At 37.7% G+C, this 18101-nt stretch overlaps 1 protein-coding gene across 1 annotated transcript in view; it reads right to left on the bottom strand.

The window, feature by feature from the left end:
- Window positions 1-18101, bottom strand: part of LOC126977104 (gustatory receptor for sugar taste 64e-like) — a 36565-nt gene that overhangs the window by 4718 nt on the left and 13746 nt on the right. The window contains exons 5-7 of the mRNA XM_050825796.1: window positions 17798-17920; window positions 16238-16392; window positions 3088-3138 (exon numbers count right to left, since the gene is read on the bottom strand). Of these exons, the coding sequence (XP_050681753.1) occupies window positions 3088-3138; window positions 16238-16392; window positions 17798-17920 (329 nt within the window). The remainder of the gene's footprint in view (window positions 1-3087; window positions 3139-16237; window positions 16393-17797; window positions 17921-18101) is intronic.

Here is an 18101-nt window from a genome sequence, read left to right as displayed (position 1 = left end):
CTGGGATTTTTCTTTTGTCTGTTGGCCAGTAAGTCGGTTGACCAGATGATACCACGTTCATATTTCTTTTTTGTATGCATTTAAGAAGTTCTCGTCCTCTAGGTAGGATAAGCCTGGAACCCCAAAACGAATGCTTGGAATTAAAATCACCTCCTGCAATAAACCTATGTCCAAGTAGCTGAAAGAAATTACTGAACTCCGTTTCTTTTATAGTAAATTTAGGTGGACAATAGAGGGCCGATATAGTGATGTCACTAATCCAGTCCGTTATCACAATGTTTGTAGCCTGAATGTAGTTTTTGCAGTAGTGTTCTATTAAATGGTGCTTGATGTTTGACCGGATAAGAACGGCCGATCCTCCATGTGCTTTGTTGTTTGGGTGATCAGTATGGTACATGTTGTATCCTGGTAGACTAAAGTGGCTTTTGTATGTGAAGTGGGTTTCCGAGATTAGTAAAACATCTATGTGGTTTATTTTGACGAATATTTTTAACTCTTCCGAGTTGGTTTGACAAGCCATTGGCATTCCATACACACATTTTTAATGCTGTGAATGTGATGGCATTTTTGAGATTAGATCGGTTAGGGTCTGGGTCAGAACTTGGTTCATCAGGGCAACAAGTGATTCCGTAATTGTTTTGAGTTCATTCGTTTTTAGATTTTCATCTTTTGTGTTCATTGTTTGTGTCTTAGGTTGTTCAGGGACTTCTTTTGTAGCTTGAGCATAGGATTTTCCATTACTTGTTAATTTGTTTGCAGGTTCTTGTTCCTTTCTAGGGTATCCATGGCCTTTTCTTGCTTTGGTGATTGGAGCGGGATATCGGACTTTCAACAGCTCTTTGTAGGCTGTGCAACCTTTGTAGTTAGCTGGGTGGTTTCCCTCGCAAAGGATATAATAAACTTCTTTTAAGTAAGTAACAAGCTGAAGTGTGATGAGAACACGCACATTTGACGCATCTGGGCTTTCTGTTGCTAAATCTTTGTGTGTGGTTGTAATCTTGGCAATAAGTGCATTGAGGAATTACTCGCCTTGGTCTGGGTGCTCCAAATGATATGCGACATTGTAGTAGATATTTAACGCTATAAATGTCTTTATTATTTTCAAGAGGTCCTAATTCGATGTTCCACATTGAAAGCGCCTGTTTTGTTCTAGAGTTTTGAATGTTCCAGATATTTATAACTTTATGGTGAAGCGCCTCAATAGCTATTTTTATATCCTCTTTGTCTGTAGATGGGTGTAGATTGTTTAGGACAACTCTAAAACTGCGGTCTTGTTTTGGCTGGTATCTATAGAATTCCGTATCTTTAACCTTCAGTTCTTTGTAAATAGTGGAGTATGATTCGGCTGTTTTCGATTGTATCTTAACTCTGTCGCCTCGTAATACCTTTATTTCATATTCTCCTTTTGCTACGGCTTCTAATAATTTCATTTAGGGTTGTATGTTCTTCACTCCATCAATAAATAGTGGAGGAGGTCTTGTGGGCTTCTGTGTTTGTATTTCTGGTTTATCGGGTTGCTCTATATCGTCGAGCCCTTTGAAGCTGTTGGATGTTGGTACTACTGGTGTAGCAAGCCAGTAATTCAATTTTGTCTGGTTTTGATTGCGCTTTACTGCGTCTGGACTGGATCTTAGCCTTTTGCCATAAAGCACTTTTGTGAACAGCTGTTCTTCTGATTCTCCAGCTGTTTTATCTATCAGTTCAATATTCCCTTGATTAGTTGTTCCACTAAAAGAGCTTGATCTTGGGCGGTTTATGAACATTCCTTTGTGTAAAAGTTGTTGGGTCATAGTTTTTGGGTCATTCTTATCTAAATTTTGTTTATTATTGCTCATTTTGATTTTGTTCCCACGAGTAGGGTCGATTTAATACGTCACAAGAGGGGTGACGCCCATTCCCTCAAGAGGGCAAAATACAACGGCGTTTGCCGGGTCCGCCGAGGTTGGCGCTTAGAACTTGCCTCCTGCAAGCCATGCATCCCATCGGCACGGGATTAGGGTAACTTTTTAAAGAGGTATTCTACCTCACGGCCCGGGCGACTTAGCCAAGGCCCTCGATTCTGTCGATGAACAGAGTTGCGAGTTGTGGGGGTCATTTCCTACCTCCAGCAGGTTCTGGCTTGTTAGGCCAGAGTTTCTTCGGGTTAATTAACGTCGCCCGATGCTCGACGTTGATCTTTTGCGGCTGGTTAGATCTTCACTCAGCCAACCCTCCTATTTTTTCATACGGTCTTGGGACCGTCAAAGGCAGAGTTAATAGACCATCAGAAATGGGTCAAAAGTTATCGGAAAGACTAGAGTGAAATCCACAATGTCCCAGCTAGGGGCTATAGGAACTCAAGTCAAGTAAGTCAACATATTCACACTTTGCCAACATAATTAACATCCAAGTTAAACTCTGTGATTATAGTTATAACGTATCGCTTTGTTTTAAGTCATTACTCAAAATATAGGGACCATTTGAGTAATTAACAATCGCAGTAATATTAATCTTAAATACCTTCTTCAAGCATTAAGAACTTTCACAGGTTGTCATATTGCGGTGTAATTTAATCTGCGCTTAAAGTAGTCTTGACCAGAAGATGTCTCTTCTGTGTAGAGTAATATCGACGAGTACAATTTTCTTTTAATACACCCTTGTGGTTTCTTGTCGTGTAGTATCAGCTCGAATCATTTGACCGTGTACAACGTAAAGCTACCCAAATTATCAGTACTCTATGAAATATTGCGTAGAGACGGTTCACTGTTTGTCTTCTATCGCACTTATCGGGGAGTGTTCCGTAGAGCTGTTTGGTCTGATTCTTGCGACCAAATTCCACCTTCGCAAGATACTCCGAAACCAATAGTGGGGTTTTCAAGGGACTTTCGTAATGGGTACCGTCAAAAAATGCGCGTACACTTATATAAAAGACTGGCTACCCTCGTATGATACATGATAACATCAGGTAACACGTAAGCTCACTTGTCCTCCTCTCCCATCATTTTTTTTAGGAAATATTAAGTTTAAATGAATATGATGACTTTGCCTTATTGCTGATTACTTCAGTTCCAATTTATATGACAGAACGAAACAGGTATTTAAACTTGCCTTTTATCTTGACTCTCAATACTGCATGGTGGCGTAGCCTTAATTCCCTTTCTGTAAAAATGATTACAATGATAGTTTAATGCATTTTTTCTTAATTTCAAACAAATTTAGGACCAAATAAATAAGTTATACATCAACGCACTATTTCAGTAGGTAAGCGCAAGCGTCGTCTGTTATCTTTTCAACTAAAACTACTTCATTACAATTGCCTGGTAGAATAGATAAGGCCGACCATTGCTTTTTGTAGTCTCGATTTTTGTTATGTTTAATTATTTTGTCGTGTGCAATAAAGATATATTTCATTTTATTTCATTTAAATCATAGTTAATCTATTGATGATTACATCCTAGTGATGATTGTTTTGCACACCGTAACAACTGTACATGAGAGCAGAGGCCGGCAAAAGTGGTAAAAATCCAATCCAGGTGACGAGCACAATAATTGTAGTGCCTCGCAGAATGTTTGGGTTTTTCAAGAATCTTGAGCGGCACTGCATTGTAATCGGCAGGGCGTATCAATTACCATCAGCTAAACATCCTGCTCGTCTCATCCCGTATTGTCATAAAAAAAATAACTCCCAACGTTTAAGCTTATCAAAGGTTTTATATGAATTTTGATCTGACCTGCAAATAGGAAGCTGTTTATAATCATAACTTACATTCATTTTTAACCGACTTCAAAAAGGAAGAGGTCATCAATTCGATCGGTATATCTTTTTTATGTATGTACACCAATTACTCTAATATTTATTATCCAATTTACGTAATTTTTCTTTAGTTCGAAGCAGGATATATGCCATTTTACATAGTTTGGCCCAGTAGTTTTCATTTTAGAACAATACTGGGCAAATATTTATGAAAATTTTTGTTTACCTCGATGATATAATTGTTTTTTGTGTACGGCTTTTTTAGGAGTTTTCATTCAGATTGGTTATGTATTACAATTATTAACTCACATTAAAAAGTAAAAAATAAAAAAAAAATACGTTTAAAAAAACTGACTTCAAAAACTGAAAACTAATAAATAACTAAAAATTTAATTTAATACACATTTACCTTTAATATTAACTAGCTGACCCGACAGACGTTGTTCTGTTCATAATAAAAAAAAACTCTTGCGGATGGAATTTTGGAAAATCTTAGATGACTTCTACTCGTTGAAAAGAATATTCCTACCAAATTTCAAGTCTTTAGCTCTAGTGGTTCCAGAGATATCGTGATGAGTGACTATATACCTGGAAATCTCTTATATGTATATAGATTGAACATGGGAAATGGATTGTCTTGATTCAGACCACAAACTTTCAAGGATTGGCCTTAAGATTTGAATGGTCAGGGCGAATGCAAGAAATATCGGAAATTAAAGATTTGCAGGCTAACTCGACATGCAAAATGTTCATTAAGTAGTTGCTGCAGATCTGAAGAATAGTTATTATCATTGAAGCGTGATGTATAATTGTAAGAATTTAAGCTGTGCATCTTCGAGAGGTTGCAGTGATCCAATATGATGGTGAATCTGTCCATATATCTACAATATCAAAAGCAAAACCCGTATTACTGATTTATAAACACTTTTTTTAGAATTAGCATACATAATACATAGGAATATTTATGGAATACCAGAACAAACGAGTGTGCGGGTCACCTGGTGTTAAGTGATCACCGCCGCCCACATTCTCTTGCAACACCAGAGGAATCACAAGAGCGTTGCCGGCCTTTCGTTCTAAGATGTCTGCCCCAAATGAGGTCATTTGGAAACAAACATTGTATTTTTGAGTGTTTTCCAGAAAACACAATTCTTGCGTTTCTCCGCAGAATACTCGCAAACAACGTCCATCGGCCCAATGCGAAAGCTAGTATGCAAGCAGTACTACAGTACAGTATAAGTACTGCAATCGTATCGAAACGCTGCTTGATTGAAATCAGTACTTCATAAATTTCTTCTTGTGCGTCGAAAATTATCTATAAGTTGTTGATCTCTTAGGTTTTACTGGATGATTTCGTATTGCCAGCCGATCCGTTTTACGGGCTGCTACGCTTTGCTCTTGTGATTCATAGCACCACGTCGATCCACACTAATGCGGTTCTTATCTTCAGTCCTTTCATTCGCAATGTTTCGAATCCTAGTTGCATTACGTCTTTGTCAGGAATAATTTGATCGTCTTAGTCATGACATTGTTAATGATAATATCGGCACAATAAACTAATATTCACTCGCACACTCGAAACAAACACACCAACCAGTCAACTTGAATAACATGACGTGCACTGTCAGTTGTATTTTATTACTCATGTAGCGTGAAACTAACAAAAATTTCATTGAATTCTTTCTATTCTCAAGATGTCATCAAAATGTCAATCCATACAATATGTATCAGAAAATAATTCTTTTTTATAATAATATTTTTTCGTGATTTTTTCGATATTTTATTATTTATTATCCTATTCCGGACTAAGAGAAATCCAAAAAATCAAACAACAGAAAAATTGATCTAGCCGTAGTTATGTATCGGGCGTCGGGAATTGAGTTTTTAAAAAGCACTTTATTTAACAATATTTAATGTTACTCAGAGGTAAATTGGAACAAGACTGATTAAACAATATTATAATTAAACTAAAGAAATGTAAAAGACAATGGGTGCTCGATCAGCACTACGTCGGGGTACGGAGTGGCAACGTATGCAGGTTTAGCCGTGTTGGGCCTGCGTTACTCCTCCCTCTTTAAGCTGGAAGCTGACCCGGCAGCTTCCTACAATGTCCTCACTGTGTTGTACAGCGGTGTCCTTGGCTGCGTGCGACTTCCTCCAGCTAATGATCCTTGTGACTCCAACAGCAATCAGCAAGCCATATAGGATAAGGGTAGTCCAACTTGGTGTTGCCATCATGGTGGTCCAGTGTGGTTCCTCCGTGACATATATGTCTTGGGCAGGTGCTGCAGGTTGTCCAGTTCTATATTTTCCCATTTAATATGATACTGTACTGGTACACTCTTTTCAATATTTCTAGACAGTGGAACAACTTCATTAAATGTAATCTCTTTGCGGTTTGAGTTTAATGTTTTATTGAGTATCTCAACTTGGTATTCCTCTGTAAGGGTAAGTAAGAATGTACCTGAAGCCTTTTTATATGTAGATTTTGCTAAACACTTGATGTGGATGACTGCTTCTTCTCTCAGCACAATTACCCAAGTATTGTCCTTGATCCTCTGCACTATACTTTTATTAATCTGCATTTTCGCGCGTGTACAGTTTGACGTGCGGTGTTGAATTCGCGATATAATACAATCTTCCGATGACATCGTTGATGCTGTGTTGGACATCTCGCAGAGCTGCGTGTTTCCGTTGATTGTTCTGCATTTGCCTTCCAGGTATTCGTACTCATCGCTACCAAGTGCTAGGTATTTGGATTTTAGAATGTTAGTTAGGTTTGACAAGTTAGGGATGGAGTACATGTGGATGAGGTCATATATATTAGAATCAATGGAAGGGATTTCTAAGATAAAAGTCAAAGAATGTTCCGTACTATATGATTTTACTTTTATAGATTTTTACAACTCATGAATCTTATTTAAACTTATATCTGCTACTGGCAAAAACTTATGTTTTTTATGAATTATTGAAATTTCATTTAAAAGGTTACATGGACTTTATACTAGGGTGCATTACTCCTAATTGCGCAAAAGTCATTGCGTCTTCTAAAATTTTTAATCTATCTTATAAAATTTGTAAGCTAAAATCTATTTCTACGTACATTTCTATGAAATGTAAATGGTTGGCAATTTTATCGCTAATCCGTGATTGATTTTTGGATTTGGATGGTTAGAAGCAATTTATTTTGATTTAAATTATTTTTTTCAATTTGATGGCTTAATTCTTTAATGGTATTTTCGGCAAGTATTAGGGATTTGCCCTGGGTGCTCGCGATATTATTTACTTTATTATGAATATTAGAAATTTCTGCTTCGAATTTAAGTGCATCATCGTTATCCAAATTTCCTGTGATTGATTTTACTACAGAGCCTAAACCATTTACAAGGCCTCTCTTCCTTCTATTAATGTGCGGAATAATAAAACAATTTTTTTTACTTATAAGAGATATACTATGTGCTATTTGATCTTTGTACGATCTATGCATGTCTCCAATCGATGTATCTTTTTCGGCAGCTTTAACACTCTCGAATAAAGGTAAAAGTTTAATTGATGTTAAATCGTAATACGTGACATTATACACACATGCAAGATTAAAATAATCGACTTGTCGTAGTACTTGACCCTGTTTAAGCAAAAGGATTCCGTTCTCATCATTTATAGGGACAAGCGTTACGTCGTCGGCGGTTGTTGTGAGCACGATTGCTCCTGAGATGTGGATCCTGAAACAAGATGAGGTATTCGTAGAAGCTTGAAGTGTACTGTGATTGATTTTGAGTTAGGGTGGTTACCTATAATCTCCGCTACGTTATTAAGGTGAAGATGAATAATTTTATACGGACCTTTAAATACGGGCTTAGTTTTATCATTTCTTGCTGTCTTAGCTACTTGTTTGTATACTATTACCACCTACCTTGAGCGCAATTTCTTCGGCGTTTTGGTTGCGCTTGGCGATGACAGCCCCCTTTTTTTTGACATATGAGCTGCTATGCATTCTTGTACGGCTTCAGTGTTCATCTTGTGTTTTATTACATAATCCTGGTAAAACACCTTGGGATAGTAAATTTCTAAAGGGTTTCGTGATGCTGTGTGTCCGAATAGAATTTCATGTGGAGCGTAATTTGTAGCTGAGTGTATAGTGTTATTATACGCAATGAGTGCATATTTCATTATTGTTTCAGTTGTGTCATCCTTATTTGTCATCTTTTGAATTCTAAATATTTCTGAAAGAGTTGAGTGTAACCGTCCTATTGGTGAATTAGAATTAGGGTTATACAGTGTTGTGAAGTGTATATGAATATTGTGTAATGCACAAATATCTTTGATTACATCATTATCAAACTTTGTGTCTGAGTCTGTTGTGATTTGGTATGGAAGTCCCAATGTGGATATGACTTGTAATAGTGCGTCTGCTACGTGAACACTGCTACATGCACTGATGGGAATAGCTTGAGCAAATTTAGAAAAATTATCGATTATAGTTAGAAATGTAACTCCTCCTGTCGAGTACAGATCCATGTAAAGGTGTTCCATTGGTTTTCTGGGTGTATCAGTTAATGCTAAAGCTGGTTTAAATGGATTTCGCTTTAAGACATATGTCACATTGGTATTTACTAAATATATTTAAACGAACTGAATTTACTAAATATATTTGAACGAACTGAATATTGGGATGAAAATGAATATACATAGGTACTTCATATAATAATAATAATAATAATAATAATAATAATAATAAATAATAAATTGTTTATTTCTTTAACAAAAAGTACTTAAAAACTAGGGGCAGGTGTCTCCCGTTAAGCTTATCGCCTGTGTTGGGAGTCACCGCTCTTTAACCTTTATTTATAACAAACAAAATTACATTATACTTAAGAGTTATTCATACATGTAAAAGTTAACTAATAAAAATATAATTTTGACCTTTTTTTTACAATGCAAATTACACAAATGAAATAATATGTACTTTAAAACTATTTGTGAAAGTTCTACCATTATACGTTACGTTACTACTATATATAAAATAGACATGATCAGAGAAAGGGGAAAGAAGGGAAATGAGTGTTTAGTGTGCAAGTGTGTGTATGTGTGTGTGTGTGTGTGTGTGTGTGTATGTGTGTGTGCGTGTGAGTGTGTATTTATATAAATATACTTGTAGCATACACAACTAGCTACTCAGCAACTGTTCTACCCAGTCATAGGATTTGGGTTCTAACCAGTTAGATGTAAGTTTTTTACATTCACACGAGTCACCAGTGAATACTATCGCAGTGTCATCGGCATACGAGAAGATGTTTGCGTTCTTGAGCTTCATATCACAGAAGTCATTTATATATATTAAAAATAGGGTTGGGCCAAGAACGCTGCCCTGTGGTACGCCGTATGATACTGACTCGTATTCGCTGGTGCAGTCACCTAGTTTTACTTTTTGCTTACGTTCAGAAAGATAGTGACTGAATAGTTGTAGCTGTGTTCCTCTAATACCAGTAGCTTCTAGTTTATGTATAAGAATGGGGAGAGAGACAAAAGCTTTCTTGAGATCTAGAAAAACTGAAATACATTTTTTATGTTTGTCAACTTTCTCAACTACTAGGTATAATATATATCTTTGAATCGTAAGTAACATGTTAGGCCAATGGTAATTTCGATGTAACTGCTTATGCGTCTCTTGAATACCTCGATGGGCTGTTTTTCCTTCGTGGTATTTCTTAATTAATTCTTGTTGTTCATTTTTATTTTCAACTAAAGTGACGCGAGCTGTGCATCTAATTAATTTGGGGCCTCTATCGTTAAAGATTGTAGTATATACTCTGGAAAAGGCCAAGTATAGCTCTTCATTATAGAAATAGCAACGGAATATTCTACCTGCTATAGTGTGTTCTTTTAAGAAACGTATAATTTCCTGTTCCGTATTATTAATTGGAATAAACACATCTTTGATGACTGTTTTAGAGCGATTATCGACTCTATATTCTAAACCAGGGGTTGATCGTATGTGAAATTGCTTCAATTTTTTGTCTATAGCGTCTGTCAGTATTAGTATGCGGTGCAGTATAGTATCAGGTTGGGTGTAATTTGTACTTATTAACTGGTTCTCACTAATTGTGACTGCACTCATGCTGTCTGATTCAGCCTGAGAGAGTACAAGTACTGGTAAGTTAATGTTACTTGTGGATGATTCAGGTTCTTCCACATTATTTTGGGCTGATTGCTCCATCTCGTTTTCTCTACGTGTATTTTCAAAAATTCTATCTATTATATTACCGTCGTAATTATCTTCAAAATTTACAGCTAGGGAATCTATGCTATTATGGAAAATTTTAACCCTACATAATGCATGTGCATTAGTGTTTTGACGTCCTTTTTTATATATTACGTTATAATCATACTCAGCAAGCTTTAGACGCCAACGAGTTAACTTAGAATTAGGGTTCTTTAATGACATAAGCCAAGTGAGTGGTCTGTGGTCTATGTAAATTGTAAATTTGTTACCATATAGATAAGGTCTAAAATATTTTGTTGCCCATATAATGGCTAACAATTCATTTTCAATAGTTGAATAACGCGATTCTGTGTCGGAAAGCGTACGTGATGCGTAGGTTACCGGCTTATCCGATCCCACTTTTCCTTGGGATAAAACCGCGCCAAAAGCTACGTCTGATGCATCTGTTGTTACTATAAACGGTTTATCAAAGTTTGGATATTGTAAGATTGGGGCATTTGTTAAGATTTGTTTACATTTATTAAAAGAATCAATAAATTCAGCGTTGTGTGTAACTTTACTTTATTTCTTTAGACAAAGTGTCATTGGTTTTGGTAAGTTTAGCAAAATCGTTATGAACTTCCTGTAGTATCCTACAAGTCCAAGAAAAGCTTTTATTTCTTTTTGATTTTGGGGCAGTGGGAAGTTTAATACGGCTTTTATTTTGTCTTTATTTGGTTTAAGACCTTCGTCCGTTAGTTCGTACCCTAAAAAGTTCACGTTTTTGTAAAAATTCAGATTTTTCAAGCTGTATTTTTAAATTATGAGTTTTAAATCTATCAAATACCTGTCTAAGTTTGTCAATGTGTTCCTGAAGGGATGTAGAAGCTATTATTACGTCATCAAGGTACGAATAAACGTTGCTAAGGCCTCTAAGTATATGGTCCATTAGCCTCTGAAACGTACTTGGTGCGTTTTTTAAGCCAAAGGGCATTCTTAAAAATTTGTAATGCCCTCTCTCTGTAGAGAATGCTGTCTTTTCTATATCATTAGGGTGCTTTTCCACTTGATGGTACCCACTAGCTAAATCTAATGTTGTAAAGTATTGGGCTCTTCCTAACCTATCAAGTATGTTAGGCAAGGGATACTTATCTTCTACTATTCTATCATTAAGACGTCTATAATCTATAACAAGACGCCATTTAACTTTACCGGACGCATCTGGTTTCTTCGGTACTATATGTGTTGGACACGACCAAGGTGATATGCTCTCTCTTATGATACCTTGTCGTAATAAGTTATCCATTTGTTTCTTTATTTCGTCCCGTTGTTTAGGGGCTTGTCTGTAGTTACGAACAAAGATAGGGTTGTTATTTGTCAATCTTAGTTCGTGTTTCACAGCATGAGTGAAAGTTAAGGATATATGTTTTAAATAAAAAATTTCTCGATATTGATAACATATTTTTGTTACTTCCCTTTTTTCTTCTTCATTAATGTAATTTGTACGTATTTGATTTAAATTTTCTTTTAATATTTTGTCCACATCTGGATTTACTTTTAACGAATTTATTTTACTTGTTTTTAGATTATCAGATATTTTTCTAACTTAATATTGGTTACAACTGGGATAAATTTATTTTCGTTATTATAATTTATAACAGTGGTTCTGAAGAAACGAAGCACCTCATGGGCTGCGTTCAAGCGGCATTTGATGACGTGCTTGCTCAGATCCCCTTCGCTGAAATCGTAGTCTTGGGTGATTTCAACGGGCACAATGCCGAATGGCTTGGATCACGTACCACAGACTACGCAGGGCGATCTGTGCATAATTTTGCATTGGCGTATGGTCTGTCCCAATTGGTTGAGTCGCCGACGCGGCTCCCGGATGTGGATAGCCACATGCCGTCCTTATTAGATCTTCTGCTGACTACACATCCCGATGGTTACCAGGTCTCTGTCGACGCCCCTCTCGGAACGTCCGACCATTGCCTGGTCAGGAGTGTAGTGCCTATCCGACGCCAACGTCGCAGACCACCAGCGACCCGCCGCGTTTGGCACTACAAGTCAGCAGATTGGGATAGGATGCGTTCCTTTTTTGCATCCTACCCTTGGGGCAGGGTTTGTTTCCTTTCAGATGATCCTAGTGCCTGCGCCGTTGCAGTAGCCGATGTGATACTGCAGGGCATGGATATTTTTATACCAAGCTCTGTAGTACCGATCGGTGGCAGATCACAGCCCTGGTTCGATGCGTCAGTTAAAGCAGCATCTGACTGCAAAAAACAGGCGTATCGAACTTGGGTTGCGGCGCTGGGCTCAAAGGATCCGAACTGCAAAGTTCTGAAGAGGAAATATAACCGTGCCTCCAGATTTTTTAAGCGGCAAATCGCCCGTGCGAAATCGAAGCACGTCGTCAAAATTGGCGAGCAGCTTTCCAGTTACCCGACCGGAACACGCAAGTTCTGGTCGGGTAACTGTTCGGATCCGGCAAACTACAGGCCTATTGCTATTACCTCCCTACTCTCCAAAATTATGGAGAGCATAATTAACCGCCAGCTCTTGGTATACCTTGAGGGTCACCAGTTGATCAACGACCGGCAGTACGGCTTTCGCCATGGTCGGTCGACTGGCGATCTTCTGGTATACCTAACACACAGATGGGCGGCGGCTATTGAAAGCAAGGGGGAAGGCCTGGCAGTTAATCTGGATATAGCGAAGGCCTTTGATCGTGTATGGCACAAGGTGCTCCTCGCAAAACTTCCATCATTTGGGCTTCCCGAGAGCTTATGCAAGTGGACCTCCAGCTTCCTCACTGGGCGCAGCATACAGGTCGTTATCGACGGTTATTGCTCGAATCCCAAGCCCGTGAACGCTGGAGTGCCCCAAGGCTGTGTGCTATCTCCCACGCTGTTTCTTCTGCATATCAATGATATGTTGGACACCGCCAACATGCATTGCTATGCAGACGACAGCACTGGTGATGCCGTATACACGGGCCATGCAGGTCTCTCTCGGGAAAACGTCGACCAGTGCCGGGTGAAACTTGTGTCTTCTATCGAGTCCTCTCTCGAGAAGGTCGCGGAATGGGGTAAGTTGAACCTTGTCCAATTTAACCCCCAGAAGACTCAAGTTTGCGCGTTTACCACTAAAAAAACCCCATTTGCCGTATCACCGCTCTTCGAGAACACTTCCCTTAAAGCCTCGCCTAGTATCGGAATACTGGGTCTCGAAATCTCGAGCAATTGCCAATTCCGTGGCCATCTGGAGGGCAAAGCCAAACTGGCTTCAAAGAAACTGGGCGTCATAAATAGAGCACGGCAATACTTCAAGCCGGCCCACATTCTAGCGCTCTACAAAGCGCAGGTCCGGCCTCACATGGAGTATTGCTGTCATCTCTGGTCTGGTGCACCCCAGTATCAGCTCGACCCATTTGACCGCGTGCAACGCAGAGCAGCTCGAATTGTCGGGGACCCAGTACTCTGTGAACGGCTGGATCACTTGGCGTTGCGTAGAGACGTCGCTTCATTGTGTGTCTTCTACCGCATTTATCACGGGGAGTGTTCCGAAGAGCTGTTCAACCTGATTCCTGCCGCCGAATTTCACCTTCGTACGACACGCCACAAGTTACGATATCATCCCCACCATCTGGATGTGTGGCGGTCCTCCACAGTGCGGTTTTCAAGGAGCTTTCTTCCTCGTACCACGAAGCTGTGGAATGAGCTTCCTTGTGCGGTGTTTCCGGGACGATACGACATGGGTATCTTCAAGAAAAGCGCGTACACCTTCCTTAAAGGCCGGCAACGCTCTTGTGATTCCTCTGGTGTTGCAGGAGAGTGTGGGCGGCGGTGATCACTTAACACCAGGTGACCCGTACGCTCGTTTGTCCTCCTATTCCATAAAAAAAAAAAAAAAGGAACCATTTTTTAACGTCACAAAGGCTGCGGGTGACTCTAAGTCTTCCGACCAATGAAGTTTTTCTTGTAAATATTGGCCATCGATATGATGTGTTTTAACTTGAACCAATTTTTCACATTTAGGACCTATTTTAATCTTCCTAATTGGTTTATTTAGGTACATCGGAATATCTACCGCCGATGTGCGCAATATATTTTTATTTAAATCTATTGTACTTTTTAGTGACCTCAATAAGTCACAACCTATAAGACCTCTATATTTAGGATCGAAATCAAATATAAGAAATTTATGACTAAGATTAATATTAAAAATTGGTGGTAAGGGTAGGTTTATTACATAATTATGACGAGAAACGCTCTGAGCCTTTGATATTTCAAAAGGTTCATATTTCAGATTAAGTTCATAATAAGTATTAAAAATAGCATCTGAAGCAATTACACTTCGGCTTGCTCCAGTGTCAATAAGAAACTTACCTTCTAATTCGGGTATTTCTATGTAAGGGAGGTGATCCCTGACCAACAAGTTTATTTTCACTAGGTCTGGTCTGGCATCTCCTGGGTTTGAGGAAAATCCTGCTGGTACTCCTCTTCAGGTGTACTACATGATATGGGTACTCACCTTCGTTGTAGTTGCTGTGGCATTCATTCCCATATACTGGTTGACCTTGAGTATAGAAAACGTTCTGAGCAGCATACTGTTTACTCACGGACCACATAGTAACATCGGAACTTATTTAAGCTATTACCTGTCTTTGAGGTACATTAAATTGCCTAAAGTTCGCGCTGTTACTATTCCTAAAATTACACGAGTTTCTCTTAAAATTAGGTGTAGGGGGTATAGACATATTTTGACTATTTACGAAATTTGAAGGCTGGTGGTGCTGAGGTTGCGTCCCTATAAAATTCCTTGACGGAATATTCCGCTGTTGCGAAACTCTAGGGGCATCCTTTTGCTTAAAATGGGAAGTAGGTGACCCGTTATAAAAAGGTTCCTGCCTTGCTCCCATAATTGCTGACTCTAATGTTAACGGTTTACTTATTCTAACTCCTAACGAAACATTGATGTCTAATTGATTAGTATATTGCTCTATAGCCATTTCCTCATAGTACGAACGGTCACCGTGTTTACCGACCGAGTACAGAGTATCTAACAACTCACGGAGTCAGTTGCCAAATGTCTCCGCATCTTCGTATTTATTCCTACGGGTCCGCGTGAGCTCCTGCATCACCTGGTTTTCGTTGCGCGGTTCTCCTAAACGTCTAATTAGAGCGTTTTTAATGGAGTCCCACGTTATTAACGACTCATCGTAGGCTATCGCATCAATAGCGACACCTCCTAACTTACTTTTTGATAAACATATAAATGCCGGGTGAACCCGGGAGGGTTCACTTAATAGTTGTATAATATTCTCTACTTCTCTAATATAAAAATTTAATAACTTTGGGTTCCCATCATACAGTGGCTCGGCAAGGAATTTAAAATCTTTATCACATTCACTGAAAGACATTGCGTTTCAGATTACACTATTGTTCTAATACTCGGTACTTATCACCTAGATACACCTTTCTTGTTACTAAGTAAGTATAACCCGTTATTTAGCGATATTAGCTGTACGCAACGTTCTTTAACTTTTATAATAAAATATATATAATACTAGGACAGTAGATATACCAGGATACTTGAATAGCGAGAGTACTCACCAAATCAGCATCTGCATCTGCTGTCGAGTCTTGCCCAGCGCGTGAATTCCCAATGTTCCGGGTTTCCGTGCGCGTTGATGATGATGTACCAACGACCGACGAGGTTCTTTAATTCTTGCGGTTTAGCGGCTCGAAAACCACGGCTACTTTACACTCGGAAGATTTTATACCGACGAAAAGAAGCTACCGCAAGACTATTCGACTGCGCCAGTTATGTATCGGGCGTCAGGAATTGAGTTTTTAAAAAGCACTTTATTTAACAATATTTTATGTTACTCACAGGTAAATTGGAACAAGACTGATTAAACAATATTATAATTAAACTAAAGAAATGTAAAAGACAATGGGTGCTCGATCAGCACTACGTCGGGGTACGGGGTGGCAACGTATGCAGGTTTAGCCGTGTTGGGCCTGCGTAACTCCGTTCTTGAGTTATAAATGGTGTAACTAACACGACTTTGTTTTATATATATAGATATAATAGCATTATTACATACAAATAATAGTATTTATTAATATTAAAGTTAAAGGTGTATTAAATTAAATTTTTAGTTATTTGTTACCTTTCAGTTTTTGAAGTTGGTTTTTTTAAACGTAGTTTTTTTTATAAGTATTGAAAACTACACAGAGGTTTGGATTGTAAGAATATCGTACACAACAGAAAGCAAGTAATATAATGTAAGTACTCACGCAAGAGTGTTTCTCAATTGCATACAAATAAAGAATAGATTGTTAGCATATGATATAAATATGATTCCACCAATAACATCATTAAAACGCCGCACGAGTTTCGTGTCTCTATTATACTCTTCTCGAATACTTCTCCAAAATGGAATTTCAATTTGCTGAAACAGATGAAACTGTAATTTAATCTTTACAAGTATCATGTCATCAAGTTCTTGTTTTATATTCGTAAATAAAGAACTATAACAATATGATATATTATAATCAAAAAAAATACTCTGGTGAATTTTATAAAATAAAATTTAATACTCAGCTCTCCTAGAGTCATTTCAAATATTGAAATACTAGATTGGCTTGTATAAAAAGCAATAAAATTGTTTAAAACGCTTATAAAATTAAATTAAAATCTAAATCTTACCAATCTTAAAATCGATTAAGTGACAAGGTAATATACTTATTACCCTGTTACAGTATTTTATATAAAAAAAATAGTAGCAAAAATAATGGTTAATTATCTATATAGTAAATTTATAATATATCTGAGAATAAAAAAAATAAGCTACCATAAAACTACATATTAGTACCAGACTAAATTTCAAAAGAACATCACAAATGCGTTATTCAGTTTAAACAATTTATTTTATGACAATAAGGGACGAGACGACTGCCCATTATAATGCAGTGCCGCAAGATGTTTCATTGTCTCATTTGCCCAGTAATTTCACTAGCTACGGCGCCTTTCAGACCGAAACACGGTAATGTATACACATTACTGCGTTTCAGCGTATCAATTACCATCAGCTGAACGTCCTGCTCGTCTCATCCCTTAATTTCATAAAAAAAAGGTACGGCACCCTTCAGACCAAAACACAATAATACTTACACATTATTGCTTCACGACGACTCCACAGTGCGGTTTACAAGGAGCTTTCTTCCACGTACTACAAAGCTGTGGAATGAACTTCCTTGTGCGGTGTTTCCGGGACGATACGACATGGGTACCTTCAAAAAAAGCGCGTACACCTTCCTTAAAGGCCGGCAACGCTCCTGTGATTCCTCTGGTGTTGCAAGAGATTGTGGGCGGCGGTGATCACTTAACAACAGGTGACCCATACGCTCGTTTGTCCTCGTATTCCATAAAAAAAAGCAACAGTCATTTTGATATCTATTATATTTATTCACAAAAACCAATCCTATTCTAGAATTTTATTCAACAGTTGTATAATGTATAGTGAGGGTAAAAAAACACGAATGAATGACGCCACGAGTGTTTATTGACCCAGGTATAATATAACTTAAATGAATTTCTTAATGATTACACAGATTGGGAATGGAGCAACCGCTCTCAGGCTGTTAAATAATAACTTTAATTGTACAATATTACTTTATAAACATATTTTGTATAAAAAAAAGAAGCCTGCTGAGTTTGTTGCGCCCATTCTTTTCAGGTCTGAGGCATTCTTTTTGGTATGGGTAGTTTTTGACGTTCAATAAGTGATGTCACATCCTATTTTGAATAAAAATATTTGAATTAAATTTGAATTAAATTAAAGCTATTTTAATTACCTTTTCTTTAGCTGCTACAATTTTTCTGTATACTTGGTTTAGCCGAGATATTAAATAGAAACTCACACAAATTACAAATAAATCCGCAAAGTTCCAGTTAAAAGTGCATTGGATGTTTAAAAACTGAAAATCAGAAGTTGTTTTACTTTCATACATTCAGAATTGGTTATTTTGCTCAATATAAGTCCTCGAGTCTCAGTGCATATACAGGCTACTCAGAAATTATTGTGAAATAAAGTATTTATGTATAAAAAGCCCTGGCTGGTTGTGACTATTTAAATTATGATATAATATATTATAAGTG

The sequence above is a fragment of the Leptidea sinapis genome, chromosome 43, assembly GCF_905404315.1.
Source record: "Leptidea sinapis chromosome 43, ilLepSina1.1, whole genome shotgun sequence".
Lineage (NCBI taxonomy): Eukaryota > Metazoa > Arthropoda > Insecta > Lepidoptera > Pieridae > Leptidea > Leptidea sinapis.
This window is presented reverse-complemented; position numbering and strand designations above follow the sequence as displayed.